Source organism: Alligator mississippiensis, chromosome 4 (assembly GCF_030867095.1).
Source record: "Alligator mississippiensis isolate rAllMis1 chromosome 4, rAllMis1, whole genome shotgun sequence".
NCBI classification, from domain to species: Eukaryota; Metazoa; Chordata; order Crocodylia; family Alligatoridae; genus Alligator; species Alligator mississippiensis.
The window spans coordinates 207936232-207951884 of NC_081827.1; the positions used below are offsets into that span (position 1 = coordinate 207936232).

General features: G+C 43.5%; 1 protein-coding gene across 1 annotated transcript in view; it reads left to right on the forward strand.

Moving 5' to 3' along the window:
- PDE11A (phosphodiesterase 11A) overlaps nt 1-15653 on the forward strand; it is a 260304-nt gene that overhangs the window by 190498 nt on the left and 54153 nt on the right. Inside the window, exons 13-14 of the mRNA XM_059727249.1 lie at nt 10054-10163; nt 14832-14922. Coding sequence (XP_059583232.1) covers nt 10054-10163; nt 14832-14922 — 201 coding nt within the window. The remainder of the gene's footprint in view (nt 1-10053; nt 10164-14831; nt 14923-15653) is intronic.

The window sequence follows — 15653 nt, forward strand, 5'->3', positions numbered from 1 at the left end:
CTGATTCAAAATGAAAAATCAAAATAACAGTTACAGATCTGTCAAGTGTGATTAACCTGTGTTATCCTAGTTCTCCAAAGGCATTCTTTGTTCTTGAAAGTAGTATCCAGGCATCAAATAGGTATGCCACTAATTTGTTCTTTAGCTGTTGTAATCTTCAGATGATGATACCTGCCTCCCATTATAGCATTATTATAGAACATTACCCCCCCCGCCCCGCCCACATACTCCTGTTACTATTTCCCCCCACAACTTTTGCATAGCTGCTTATGGCATATCAAGATTCGATAGAAAACACAAGTAACACATAGGAAAACATATTAACATTTATGCTGGTGCTTCCAGTGAAGTTATACAAGGGAAATGTAGTTCAATACTGACAGCAGAATAACACAGCAAGCACACTTACTTCTGTCACTTTTTATGCTTCTTGAAGGAACATCTTGAGAAGCTGGATACCTTCAAGTCAGCCGGCCCTGACAATCTTCACCCCAGGGTACTCAAGGAGCTGGCGAGCATCATAGCCCAGCCTCTTGCGCGGATCTTTGAAAACTCTTGGCGCTCTGGTGTAGTGCCCGAAGACTGGAAGAAGGCCAATGTGGTGCCTATCTTCAAGAAAGGGAGGAAAGTGGATCCGGCTAACTATAGGCCCATCAGCCTGACTTTTATCCCGGGGAAGATCTTAGAAAAGTTTATTAAAGAGGCCATCCTTAATGGACTGGCCGACGCCAACATCTTAAGGGATAGCCAGCACGGGTTTTTGCGGGTAGGTCTTGCTTGACCAATCTCATTTCCTTCTACGACCAGGTACAAGGGAGATGAGATTGTTGTCATATATCTTGACTTCAAAAAAGCCTTCGATCTGGTGTCCCATGATCGTCTCTTGGAGAAACTGGCCAGTTGTCGCCTTGGGTCCTCCACGATCCACGGGCTGGAAAATTGGCTCCGGGGTCAGACCCAGAGGGTAGTAATTGATGGAAGTCACTCATCGTGGTGTCTGGTGACCAGTGGGGTCCCCCAGGGCTCTGTCCTTGGACCCATACTGTTCAACATCTTCATTAATGATGTGGACACTGGAGTCAGAAGCGGACTGGCCAAGTTCGCAGATGACACCAAACTTTGGGGCAAAGCATCCACACCAGGAGACAGGCGGATGATCCAGGCTGACCTGGACAGGCTCAGCAAGTGGGCGGACGAGAATCTGATGGTGTTCAACGCCGATAAATGCAAGGTTCTCCACCTTGGGAAAAAAAACCCGCAGCATCCTTATAGGCTCGGCAGTGCTATGTTGGCTAGCACTATGCAAGAAAGAGACTTGGGGGTCATCATTGACCACAAGATGAACATGAGCCTGCAATGCGATGCTGCGGCTAGTAAAGCGACCAAAACGCTGGCTTGCATCCATAGATGCTTCTCAAGCAAATCCCGGGACGTCATTCTCCCCCTGTACTCGGCCTTAGTGAGGCCGCAGCTGGAGTACTGCGTCCAGTTTTGGGCTCCACAATTCAAAAAGGATGTGGAGAAGCTTGAGAGAGTCCAGAGAAGAGCCACGCGCATGATCAGAGGTCAGGGAAGCAGACCCTACGATGACAGGCTGAGAGCCCTGGGGCTCTTTAGCCTGGAAAAGCACAGGCTCAGGGGTGATCTGATGGCCACCTACAAGTTTATCAGGGGTGACCACCAGTATCTGGGGGAACGTTTGTTCACCAGAGCTCCCGAAGGGATGACGAGGTCGAATGGTCACAAACTACTACAAGATCGTTTCAGGCTGGACATAAGGAAGAATTTCTTTACTGTCCGAGCCCCCAAGGTCTGGAACAGCCTGCCACCGGAGGTTGTTCAAGAGCCTTCATTGAACACCTTCAAGATGAAACTGGATGCTTATCTTGCTGGGATCCTATGACCCCAGCTGACTTCCTGCCCTTTGGGTGGGGGGCTGGACTCGATGATCTTCCGAGGTCCCTTCCAGCCCTAATGTCTATGAAATCTATGAAATAGAGTATACATTTAAAGTCCAGAGGTTCATGTACACGCCATGATTTTTGCCTTTTCAAGCACTGCAACTGCATGTCTGTTTGTATGAGCGGGATATCTCAACACTTTAAAGGTCTTTCTTGTGCATTAAACTAAAACTTATTGGATGCAGTTTAGTTTGGCTCACCAGGAATTAAAGCATTGTGTCCATGGATTCGTTGCGTGCAAGCACAAAGGCACTCAAAGACATGTAATGGGCCTCTTGGTCCACCAGATGGCGCTGCAACTTTTTTTGTAGTTCATCCCTGGGAATTGCTTTCACTTTTGAATTGTTTCTGGGTTTTTTTCTTATGTGGTTTGCCAGCTCCCTGCTTCCACAGCTGCGTGGCAGGGCCCGAGCACGGGGTGGGTGGGGGGCCACAAGCTGGGGGGGGCAGTGCTGGACCATCCTGCTTTCCTGTAGTACTGGCCAGGGATCTGGCTTAATTTGTTTGAAAACCTAGTGCGTGTAAACACAGATGCAGCGCTCCAAAATAAACAAGTTTAAATTTTATGAACCTGTTTAATTTAATGAGGATTAAAACTTGTGGTGTTTACAGCCACCCCATATTTCTGATTTCAACTAATTACTTTTCAAGATAGGCTTTTTGATCATGCAAATTAGAGACAGTAGGGACCGAAGGTATTGTATCTTTCCATTTCACTGGGACCTGGACATCTAACTCTTCTCATCTCTTTTGAAAATCCCAGTCTTAATGTTTATAGAAGACTTTGCTTTAGTCTTGGTTTGCTTGTAATTAAGAACTGGAATTTGAATATAATACACTAAACCAAGATGTTAAATACCTGACTAGCTAAATGTTTATTATTAGATTTTTGAGGGAAGAAATTATCTGTACAGGGCCCTTTCCTGCAGTCATTTTTAGGGGCCTATTTAAATTGCAGCAAGACAGTTTTTCACAACACACAGAGCCAGTTTTGCACGCATTTTGCAGTGACCCTGACCTTTACCGCTGATTGGCCAGAGGGGCCCCAGTGGGCCCATCCCTTGCTGCTGATTGGCACTGAAACACTTTTGCTTTCCTCACTGGCACCTTCATTTAGTTTATGTCGCTACCTCAGCCTCTCAGTATCTCTCATTCAAATCATATGCTTTATGACTGTAGTGATTGCTGTGCTTTCTTTGTATTCTGGAAAGCATTTTGGGGGGTTGATACCAAAGGAAATTGTGGCCAATCCCATTTTTCATGGCAGTCAAGGAGATAGCTGTTTTTCTCACTTTTCATGAAAATTGCAAAATTGTGATTTAAGTAGGTCTCTAATCATTTTACCACAACACTAATTCCTCCAAAATCCCACGGAAGCCAGTGATTTGGACACAGTAAATCAAGAGATCCATATTTGTTCTGCATTATCCCCAAAACAGAGATCTCGGTACAGTTACAGAAGTATTCCCCAGATTAAGCTCACAGTATATTTTCAGGTCTGGAGTGTGCAAGTGGGAACAGATGGGCCAGAAGTGTTCAGGAACATCCTGGTCAAAGCACACTGCTGCCACAGAGTAGATATATTCAAAGGGCTCAGTCTCCCATTGACATTAGTGACAAATTTCAAATTTATTTTAAAAAGAGTAGGAATATGCATATAAAACCCACTGAGCCCAAAATGGTTTGAACCACTTGAATGGGAGTTTTGAAAATGAAAAGAAAGCAGGAATGGTGTCTAAAAGTGCAGAAGTGAAAGCACATTGTTGTTTCTTCTTTTCTGATTTTAGTTTTCATCCTAATTAACACAGCATTATTAAGATCATATATAAACACACACAAACTAGGGGTGCACCAATAGATTTTTTGGGACAATACCAATGGCTGATTTTTAATGAGCCATATTGGCCAATACCAATCCAATTGCCAATATGCAGCCTGGCAGTGTGGAGAGCAGGGTCCAACTGGTAAGTCTGTTGTGGAGGAAGAGGTGGGGGGAGGGAAGGCAAGTGGAGGGGCAGATCGAGGCTCCCATGGTGAGTGAGGGAGTAGGGCTGGGGCAGGCACTGCCCAGCCAGGGCAGGGCAGGGCACAGGACAGAGCCACAGTTCACCTGGGGAACACAAGGGGGGCAGCTCCCGGCGCTGCGCGCACCCTGGGAGAGCAGGGGGGGAGCATGTGCCCCTCTGGATCTGTGTGTGGGGCACGGATGAGCTGCCACTGAGGGCTGGGGCCAGGGGCTGTGCCAGTTTCTCCCCAGTGGGGGGCTGGGCTGGGCTGTGCTCGGGGCGGGCAGCGACAGCACTGGGAGGGGAGGTTGGGGGGGCTATGGTGAATTTTGGGGGTGCTGAAGCCCATCCTCTATAGCCTCCCTCCCAGTGCCGCTGCCCTCCCTGAGAGCAGCCCAGCTCAGGCCCCCACTGGGAAAAGTCCAGCACAGCCCCAGCCCCTGGCCCCAGCCCACAGCAGCAGCCCTTCTTTGCCCTGCGCACAGATATGGCGGGGCACATGCTCTGATATGGGACCGATGTATCGGTGCACCTCTAACAACAACACATATGTGCATGGTCACACAAACATATATATGTATTTACATATAGAAGTATATATGTGTGTGTATGAAAGACACAAATGCTTATTAAAGCTTATTAATGGATTTTGCAACAACACAGCTAAGATGCCATCAGTTAAACATCAATGTCGTAAGGACCATTGTAAATAGAAGTGTGCAGTGATATGTCTACTCTTCCCAAAAAAGAAGGTTTTTACTTTCCAAAAAAACAGTTACAGGTCTGGTTGCTAAGTAAAGGAAAGAGGCAGCAATTCTTAATTCAAACCAAACTTACAGATTTCAAGGGAATTGTTTTCCTGAATAATGACTGCACATTGGACCCAATGGAGCCTTTAAATCCTTTTGTAAGTGCCTGGGATAAGAAGATAGCTTTCAAATTGAATTTTTAAAAAGCCTAAAGTTAACAATAAGAAATTTATTCCTGTGTAATTAATGTATATTTTACACCCTTCTTAGCTTAGGAGAATTACGTGCAAATCCTGCAACCTGCACTAATGGATTCCTAATGCACGTGAGTGTTCCCATAGACTTCAGTGATCCCAGTCATATGAGACAGAAATAGTGGTATGAGAACAGCCACAGGATCAGCTCATAGTGTAGTAACCATGCCTTCATCCAACATCAATAACTGTTTTAAAAAGTAAAAATGGGAAAAAGTAAAGCAATAGATAATTAATATCACATCTGGTGTGCTAATAACAAAATACATAAAAGTGGGGCTAGGTATAAGGCAACTCATTTCCTCACATGAGAGAATGACCTCCATAACTCAACTGAAGCTCTGCCACTCATGAGTTATGGGTCATTCCTTTTCTGGTGAAAATAAATTTTACAATACCATCATCCGTAGCTATGTATTTTTCCTCTATACATGTAAATTTAAAAATTGCAGAAACATAACCCCTTTTCTTCTTGCATTACATACATAGCAGACACCCTCCTACCATAACAGTTTTTAAATTAATTGTGTTTTTGTGAAGTGAAATATCCTCTGCTATATATGTATTCCATGACATGATTTTTGATTAAATGAAAAAGCTGAATTTATTCTTGCGCTATTGCTACTGTTAGTAAATTGCTTAATCTGTACTCCCACGTTTATGATGCGGGTTGAATCCTTGAATTCAGTCAAACCTTGTGTTAAACTAAGAACCATTTATTACAGCATCAATTTTCCAGTATAAAACTCCTATTTCCAGTAGTTTATAACTCAGCTGTGGACATTTTGTCTGGACTAAAACTTGGCACATGACATGTTGTCAAGCTGTTTTTTTACACTTTAAAAAAAAAAGAGACCTTGATTATTCTTTGTTATATGAGAACAATCTTATAAAAGTAGCAAACGCTATATTTTTCAGATGCTTCTTCTGCTCTTCTATGTTATTGAAACTGAAGCTTTAAAGGCCACATATCTATAATTCAGGCACAGAGATCTTATAATAGTCAAGCTATTCTGTCTATAAATCTATGAATTCTGCATGAGTAGAACTTTCCAGCTTTTGATTAGTCTTTTCTATATGTAGTCCTAAAGTCCAATACTGCAAGGGACAAACCACCCCAGATACCTGCACATTCAACTCCCGCCAAACTTGGAATGCTTAGCACAGTGATTGTGAGCTAGAGGTGATACTGCATCCTTTTTAAGAATGACGCACAATATTATCACCATTAAGTGAAACTTACACATGATTTACAAGATACCCAGAGATTTCAGATAGGAATCCAGTGTCAGAATATTTCTGGCCTCTTGTGGTCTTTCCCAGTTCTTTGCAACAAAAGATTTGCTCTATTATTTTTCTGTAGTCAAAAAATGAGTGAAAACTAAGAGCTGGCATTTTATGGTGGCCTAGCAAATTGTCTGTCAAGGATGACTCGGGGTGGGGGGGGTGGAGTGCCGCACGCCACCACCCCACACTGCCACTGCCTCCCAGGAGCATGGGGAGGGGAGTGGGGGCGGGGGGGAGGGGAAGCTTGCATGCGGCCACCTCTAGCCACCAACCCACTCTGCTGCTGCTCTGCATCCAGCTGCATGACATCCCCCCCTCCACATCCAGCCATCTGTCTGTGTGTCTGTCTGTGCAAAGCACTCTGATTGGTTGTTTCTCCAAGAGCGTTACGGACAGACACACAGACAGATGGACTAAGCCTCATAGATACATAGAATACCTTGAGTTTATTGGGCAGAGGGGGCGGGGGAGGTTTCTTGAGTCTAAGTAGGTTGAGTACCACTGGCTTAGCACCTTGAAAAGTCAAGTCCTTGATTTGCATAAAATGGAATTGACACAGAAACAAGAGACCAAGGAAGTTGCTGGCTTATATCAGTGATAGAAATATTGAGAATGACTTAAATAGGATTTTTGGTCTGCAGAGTCAATAAGATGCATATTAGACTTCACAGTAGACTTTACTGTAACATGTTAGTCTCTACAGATAAACTGTACATGGGTGAAGGAGCTTAAGTGCATTAAAATACACAAATACAAATCCACTAAAATTCACTAAAAATATAACATTTATGGGTAGGGACACACTGAATTCATGGTGGAAGTGGGCTGCATGGCAGCTCCTTTAATTTTGAAGGTTCCTCCGCCCCCTTCCCACCAAATGGCAGAGGGGCCTTGCTACTCACTACTGATTGGCAGGGAGGCGAAAATAGTGGTTTTAAATATGCCGTTCTTGCCTCCCAGCCAGTCAGCAACAAGCAGCAGGGCCCCTTAGGCAATCAGCAATGGGGAGGGGCATGCAGGCAAACCTGTAAGATTAAAGGACCTGCCACGCAGCCCACTTCCTCCATGAATTTGGTAGGTCCCTATCTATGGGGTACCTATTTCCCTTAAGATCCTTTAAGACTCAATGGGTATATCTACTCTGGTATTTAGGAAATAGAAATCACCAGTCTGGCCTCTGTCAAACTGTATTTCACAGTGTAATAAGTATACTCAAACAGGTAGATGCTGCCTACTCCTCCCTCTCTGGACTATACTCATAGGTGAATAGTCCAGCTTAGACAATTATGTAGAGGCAGTATTTAGCCTAGAGGTGAAAAAAATTATATAGTTGGTGGAGTTTAGTTCCCTATTGCCAATTAACACTGATCTATTATTTGCTATGTAATTGGTTACTATGTTACATTATTTTTGTTCCCTGATTGGATGTTTCTATACCCATATGACTTTCAGAACTTTTTCACACATTCAGTTTCTTTCTGAATCTAAGCCTCTGAGTAGATACCCGCAACATTAGCAAAGAACAAGTAACCATTCTGTATTTTTGTCTGAAGACAAATTTGTTCATTCTGCGCATTTGCTTTGTTGATCTTTGCTTATTTGCTTCTCCATTGTTTCCATCATTTACACAATTGTCTTTGCTGCCATGTTCACTAAATTTTTCCATAAATTATTTCCTGCGCAAGTATAATATTTTACATAATATCCCCTACTTTTTCACCAGTGTGAAAAGTTCATTTTTTTCCACTATACTAAATACTTTGATTTTGAATTTACTAACTCACTTCATAGTATGATTTTGGGTCTTTGGTAAACCCCACCTCCTTAAATGTTTTCTTGAAATCTTCTTTGGTTTTTGAAGTTATACATGCATTAAAGCCATAATCCAGAACATGGTATTCTAGGCGAGCTTTAACCTGTGCTTTGAACAGTAATAATATTGCTGCTCCTGATTTGTATTTTGTCTCAGTACTGATACAGGCCAGCATTCTGCTTACCCTTGTTACTCAAGCCATATGCTGGGCCAATGGCTTTCAAGGATTTTTCTTCCATAACCCCTAAATCCCTGCCCTGGTCAGTGTGCTGCATGGCTGTTCCATCTAATACATGCTCTATATGTTGTTGCCCCCTTTCATACCTCCTATCTTTATTTTATAGTTGCTGCAATAAACTGTATTTTCCATTCACTTAACCTGTCAAATAAAAGTTCAAAATCTCTCTGCACCTCATTGTCTTGTTCTTCATTAGTCACCACATCTCCACTGTTGGCCTCAGAAACAAACTTTAAGATTTTACATTCCCTTCCTTCAACCAGATCATTTACATGTTGCATCTTGTTGACAATGGTTAACTGAAAAATAAGGCATGTCAATCCCATTATTAAATAAATGTTCACCTTGATAAATTATCAGTGAGACTTGTTAATTTCCTTTCTCTCAGTTACTTTTCTGTCTATCAAATTCTATTACATTGGGTGAAACTCTCTTTCTCTTTCATATGGCATCAGATATCATCTTTCAAATCTATGAACCACTGTCTGGTATTGTCACTCAATGTGTAGACTCCATCTATCCTGAACTGATTTGCCAGAAGTCTCTAGTACTTGTAGCTCCCATTGACTTCAGTTTGAATTGTTGGTGCTCAGCATGGATGAAAGTTAGGTTGTACACTGTAACTTGCTACTCAAACCAGTATTTTTGATGCTTCTGGAATATCTATGGGCCAAATCATGCCTCCCTCAGAGAATGTGACTAAGGAGATGAGTTGGCATGAAATACAGTTTGAAGTACCTCAAGACATTGTGCCTGTGCAAGGCAGAAGCAGGCCTGATTGTTGTGTGAGGAGCAGGGTCACTGGTGGGCCCTGTTACATCTTTTGAAAAAAAATGCCATGCAGCCTCTCCAGTGTAGTTCTCCTAATCTTTGCTGGATATGCCACTGGCAGGACACCGCTTCCACCTCACCCTGGCACACCTGTCCTGGAACTTCAGTGGTGTCTGTAATCCTACTACCTCCTGTGTGGTCTCAGGAAGCCCAGTTTTCCTATGCCTTCTACCCACCCAGAGAAATATGGCATTGGAAAAGGTTCCCTATATCAACTCTCCCCTTCAAATACTTGGGCTGTGGTAGTCATAATTTGGGTCCTCTGCACTTCTCACATCAGTTTGATCTCTGCAGAATTCTCATGCTTTTAGAAAAAAAATTCTCATAAACTCAAATTTATTCTCATTCTCTCATAATCTCATTCTGGAATTCTGCTATCCAAGGTATTTCCTCTTCAAATAGTACAACATTGTTTCAAATTCCGTTGTCCAAGATTACAAAACAGTCTCTAATAGCCTGTAGTATTAGCACAAAAAAGCATTTAGTTCTTCTCTCTTAAATCCTCTTTGATTTAGCTTTTGAAGATGTCTCCAGCAGTGTTGATAAACTAGTACAGCCATCTCAGGAGCTAAGAAATCCCTGTCTACATTCTTCACTTAGAAAAATTAGATTCTTGTCTTAGTGTGTAATTATTGTTTTTATTTTCTATTTCAGCTTTTTTCCACCCATATCTTCTAGATAGTGAGTGTCTTACAAATGTAACACAGAGATAATAATAGATCACTCCAAGGATACTATCTATTCCACTAACAATCTAACATACAGCAGTAAATAAGATATGACAATAAAGCATTTATCTTGCCCTTACCTAAAGGATGGTGGTATCAAAACAAAGTTGACTGTTGCTCAGTGGACTAACATTGTCTATCTTTCCTGCTTCTGATAGTTACAGATGCTATTTTTTCTGTTCTTAGACAGCAGGATTTCAGGAGATTCTGACTGAAATTGAAATTTTAGCTTTGATTGTGGGATGTTTATGTCATGACCTTGACCACAGGGGAACCAACAATGCCTTCCAAGCCAAGTAAGTTTTCTAATTCTTATTACTTTAATTTGTTTTCCTTCTATACAAGAGCAAAAGGTGACAGGGGATAAAGAATGAAGCATTAATTTCAGGGCTCCTAGGCCAAGGCCAAGTATTTCTATGCTTGCATGTAATGAGGGACTATCCATCTTTATAATTCCCTATTCTTTTTGGTAATTGCTGACTTGCCCTTAGTGTCATGCTGTTGATTTTGGTTACCCTTTGTGAACTGACACCTAGTATAGAAATGTGGCACCAAACAGTGATGCCTCTTCCTGTCAAATTTCTGTCAGTTACAGTCCTGTAAGTGCTAACCATGAGGAGCTTTGCAACTACCCTGATTTCTCCCTCACTGGTATTGGAACCCTAGTGAAAATGTTTCCAATTATATCAGATCAAATTAAATAAGCTAAAACTGAAACCACATGTTCACCAAAGGATGGCATCTATTTAATGTGCATGAAGCCCAGCTTTTATTTTTTTGGACTGTGGAATGGTTGGCACCTGTCTAGAACCACAGTGTAGGCTGCCCAGAACAGATGGGCTGAAAAACCAAATGCATTTCTTTCACATCCACCATGAAAAGCCCTAGACCAGCTCTTCCCAACCTTTTCCTCAGCATGACTCCATTTATGACCCCATTTCCTCAGCGTAACTCAATTTCCTGAACATGGCCTTTCACTCCCAACCTGCAGCCCCCTGCTCCCCTCCAACCCTGCTGGAGGGAGTCCCCAGCTGCCAAGGCTATGGGACCAGGGCCAGGGTCTGCAGCCCCGCACCTCTCCTCAGCAGTGCCCGAGCCCCGGCTGCCACCCTCAGGAGGTGGTGGTTGCTGTAGCCAGAGCAGAGTGCAGAACCCAGCTCCTCTCCCCCATCCTGCAGGCAGCACGGCTGGAGCAGAGCCCATGACCCATAAATCCTTGAGGGGGGAGGATGTAAGCTACCTGGTGTGGGCTCAGGGCTCCCCACCTTGCTGCCCTCCCTACAGGGGCCTCTGCAGCTCAGTGGGTGGGAATGTGAGGGCAGGGAGGTTCAGTGTTGCTACTGGGAGTCTCATGCTGGTGGTGCCACCATGGCAAGTTGCCCCCTACCCACCTGGCAGCAGTGACAGCAGCAGCACAGAGTTGTGTCCCCTGCTGCTGTCAGGTGGGCAGGGGGCACCTTGCCATGGCAGTGTGGGCAGAGTGGGGCTCCCAGCAGTGGCACTGAGCCACTCTGCTGTGGACACAGGCAGGGTGGTGGAGAGCCCTCAGCCCGCAGTAGGCATCCTGCATCTGCCCTCATCGTGCACACAAATCTGGGGGGCATACGCTCCCCGCCTATGCCTCCCTCCCTGGGAGAGCACACAATGGCAGGGAGCTGGCCCTTCTACTGCCCCCCCAGACAAGCCTCACTGTGGGGGTCTCAATCTGCCTTCCCCCGCCCAGACTTACCTAGAGGGAGCTGCAGGAGCTGCTCTCCACGCTGCCTGGCTGCCATGTGCATGTGCGCACACATGCATGTGGCACCCCCTGCCTGATCACCCTCCTCCCATTCCCTGCAGTCCCAAGCAGCCCCTTGCAAGCTGGAATTATGCAAGCATGCAAGAGGAACCTGCCATTTCCCACTTTTTTCTCCTTTAAAGGAGAAAATCTGTGATTGTCTTTGCAACCCCATTTTTTAACATTGTGACCTCAAAGGGGGTCATGACCTCAAGGTTGGGAAGTGCTGACCTAGAACTGCTGACTCTGTGTAACACAGATACATGGTTCCTTCCCAACCCATCTGCTAGATATCTTGTGTGCTGGACTAGTGTGAACTTGTGTGCTGGACTAGTGTGAACTATAAATTCATTGGGGAGGTCAACAGGGAATAGGGGAAGCGTTGTTTTCTAAGGCATCCCAGGGAGTGACTAGCAATAGCAGGTGTAAACTAGTTGAGAGTGGATTTAGGTTAGATATTTGAAAGACATTTTTCACAGTAAGGGTGGCCAGGATCTGGAATGGGCTTCTGAGAGAGGTGGTGCTATCACCTAGCTTGGAGGTCTTCAAGAGGAGGCTAGATAGTCACCTGGCTGGGGTCACCTGACCTCGGTCCTCTTTCTTGCCAGGGGCAGGGAGTCAGACACGATGATCCATTGTGGTCCCTTCTGACTCTACAATCTATGAATCTGTGAGCATTTGACATAACGTAAGGTGTATATGCTCTCAAGGGAGATGGGCTGGCTGGTTGTCAAACATCCCACAGAGCTGTTAGCTGGGCTTACTCCATTTCCTGAACATGGCCTCGCACTCTCAACCCGCAGCCCCGTCCCCCTCTAACCCTGACAGAGGGAGTCCCCAGCTGCCAAGGTTTTGGGACCAGGGCCAGGGTCTGCAGCCCCCCCACCTCTCCTCAGCAGCCCCCGAGCCCCGACTGCCATATAAATTCTTATATAAGCTAGGTGGAATCTCGCAGTGGCCCTCCAGACCCGAGTGATACAAATGTATCAGAGTAGCTGCAATTTTAATATTCTTTCATTCAGAGTTAAAGTTGGATCAGTTTTGCTGCATTTGTATTGCTTCTGGCTTGTGCACACATTACTTAAAACATAACAGCTGCTGTGCCCCGCCCCCCACCAAATGAACAGCTCCCCTTTTGAAACAGCTCCAAGTGTACATGTCCACACCCTATGCTAGCTTATTCTTCCCTATTTTTGTGCAAAAGAGGAGGATATTTGCCAGAATGTGTGCTGTTTGCAGACTGCTGTTTCTGTGGGCAAACTGCCTTGGTGAACTCCTCTAATTGATATCTGGCTGTTCCTTAAACTGCAGTCTCCTTAGCTCTTGGTGTTCCTGCAGTCTCAATGAAATGCTGACATTATCTGGATCCTTGCTTGCCATTACAAGGGAAATGAATTGCAGTTCTGAAAAACAGAACTGCTGGTGCAAAGGTTACAAAGCATCACCAGTTGCTTTCTGCAGCTGGAGTCTCAAAGAGAAGCAGAAAAGATGGGAAATTGTGTAAGACAACTGGAAAAGCTGTACCAATTGATGTTTGTGTTCCTAATTTATAAAAATGGATCTTGTGTACAACTTAAATTCTTACAGGTTTGGGCTCTGATTAAACTAATCGCCATTTAATTCTGTTTTGGGGACTGTGAAGCAGAGGGTTTCAGCATTAGAATGCTATCTTCTGCAGTTGTTTGACAACTGCATACAAAGAGGAGGCTGTCTTTTTATAACATCATAAAGAAATAGTTGAAGACATTTAACAAAAGACATGGTGTGACATATAAAATATCCCTGAATATAGAAGTTGTAACTTTCATAACACCAACTGTGATTTATTCCTCCAACCTAACTAATAAAGTTAAGCATCACATTTTCCTATTTTATCTTTAGTGTTCAAGACTAGTGTTTTGTGCAATGAAAGATCAAGAGGCATATGATAGAAGCAGCATCACAGTTCTCTGAAATTGCTCTGTTAATACACCTCAACACTGTTTTCTCTAGGGATGATGTTTTCCAGTCATCCCCCTCTCTAATACAGCTGCCCCTGATGATTAAATATCAGTATGGTACAGCTTTGTAGTATATACTCCTAGGAGACTCCTTCTATTCGTTTCTAGCATAATCTCTTATACTCATTTCTTTGGAAAGAAAACCCATCTTGTCGCTTTAGGCTGGGTCCCAGAAGTGAAATAGCGGTGAACATTAATCTACCCTGACAGTCCAATCCTATTCCTTTCCACCTCCCAACAATTTTCAATTTCATAATTACATTTCATAGTTTTTCCTCCTTTAAAGTTTAAACTTAGAATTTTTAAGCCCCATACCATATATATTTTGTGGCTGATCTTTTTTTAAACAATAAGCATAACTGGAAAATATATTCTAAGGATTATTTTAGACTTTCCTTTTCTATCTTCAGGTATGGCTTCTATTTCCTTATTCACCTTAGCATTTTTTAATTTACATGGAAGTTACCTGTAAGAAGCTGTAAGGACTACTCTTACAGCTTTTCCACAGCAGAGTTTTTCAGATACCCAGTAGATATCACTTTTGTTCTGTATACTGAGGATTGGAGCTGTGCAGAAGTACAGGAATTGACTGCAAGCCCCAAGGCACTTACAGTTCATAGTGTGTGTGTGTGTGTGTGTGTGTGCGCGCGCGCGCGCTAGATATGCACACATATATTTGTGTGATATACCATATATATAGGTGTGATTGCTTATTTACAAGTATATATAAACTATGAAACACAGTGTGACTTGAGATGTACCCAACTTTTTTTTTAACTATAGACATTGAGAAGGTACCAAAAGTGTTGTTTCTAGATTTCTTTGGTTCAAAGGGGCCTGTCCTCCTAAATCATTTAGATGTCTTTGAATATTCCCACCAAAAATTTAATGTTGCTCAAAAGGAATCATCAGTTGGTCAGAGTAAATGTATCAGGCACCAGAATCTGAAAGCCTGGCCATAGCTGTAAATTAATATAGTGAATGTGAAATTCCACTTACATTTCAGAACACTGTATCTGAGAATGGGTGGATGGCCTGGTAACTAAATCTCTTAAATTAAGAAAAAAAAATCCCATTAAATCAAGGGGGGGATGCGGGGGGGGGGCGGACACTATGAACAATTTTTGTAATATTTATTTGTGTTTTTTACTGATTGCTGATTGTTAATTCCATGTGTTGCCTCTCAGGAGTGGATCAGCTTTGGCTCAGCTTTATGGAACCTCTGCTACCTTGGAACACCATCATTTTAATCATGCTGTCATGATTCTTCAAAGTGAGGTAAAAAGCAGCTGTTTTATTGTTATATGCTTGGTGGGCTGTTTCACCAGCCAGGGAATGGAAATAAACACCACACACAAACCCAGCTGGGTGGCACACAGGGCTTATATGGCTACTGGTGCATGGGGAGCCCAACATCAAGCTGCTGCAGCCCAATACCAGGCTCCCCATACACCGAGACCTGTCAAAACCCCATGTGCGGTCCAGCTGGGTTTGGACGTGATGTGTATCTCCATTGGCTGGGCAGCACATGGGGTTTGACAGGCCACTCATTCAACTTAAGGCGCAGTAGAAATGTGGAATAACTGTGGCCACCCATAAAATCAGTGAATCTGAAAAATATTTCTTCCTTGTGATCCACCAGAATCTCCTTCTTGGACAAACCATTGCTTTATCCGGTGCGTATCCAACTACTGTCTCTCCTTGCACATTTCTAACTCAGGCAATTCATCTTGCCAGGATTCTAATCTTTATATACTGTATTACTACTTCTTTGATAAAAAAATGTAGAAGTAAGACAAAATGCTTTCAAGCTAGAATAAGTGCAGATTCAGAACCTCTGCTAGCACAATCTGGAGTCAAACAAGTTATGCCAGGTTGCCACTGAAGTCAAACAGCTTAAACCAGTTTGCATCACCGAAGGACCTGGCCTGCTCTCTCTAGTACATTGTAATTACACTCAATGGAATACACTGGTATTTAACACAACAGTCTGCAATTGTTATCGTCAG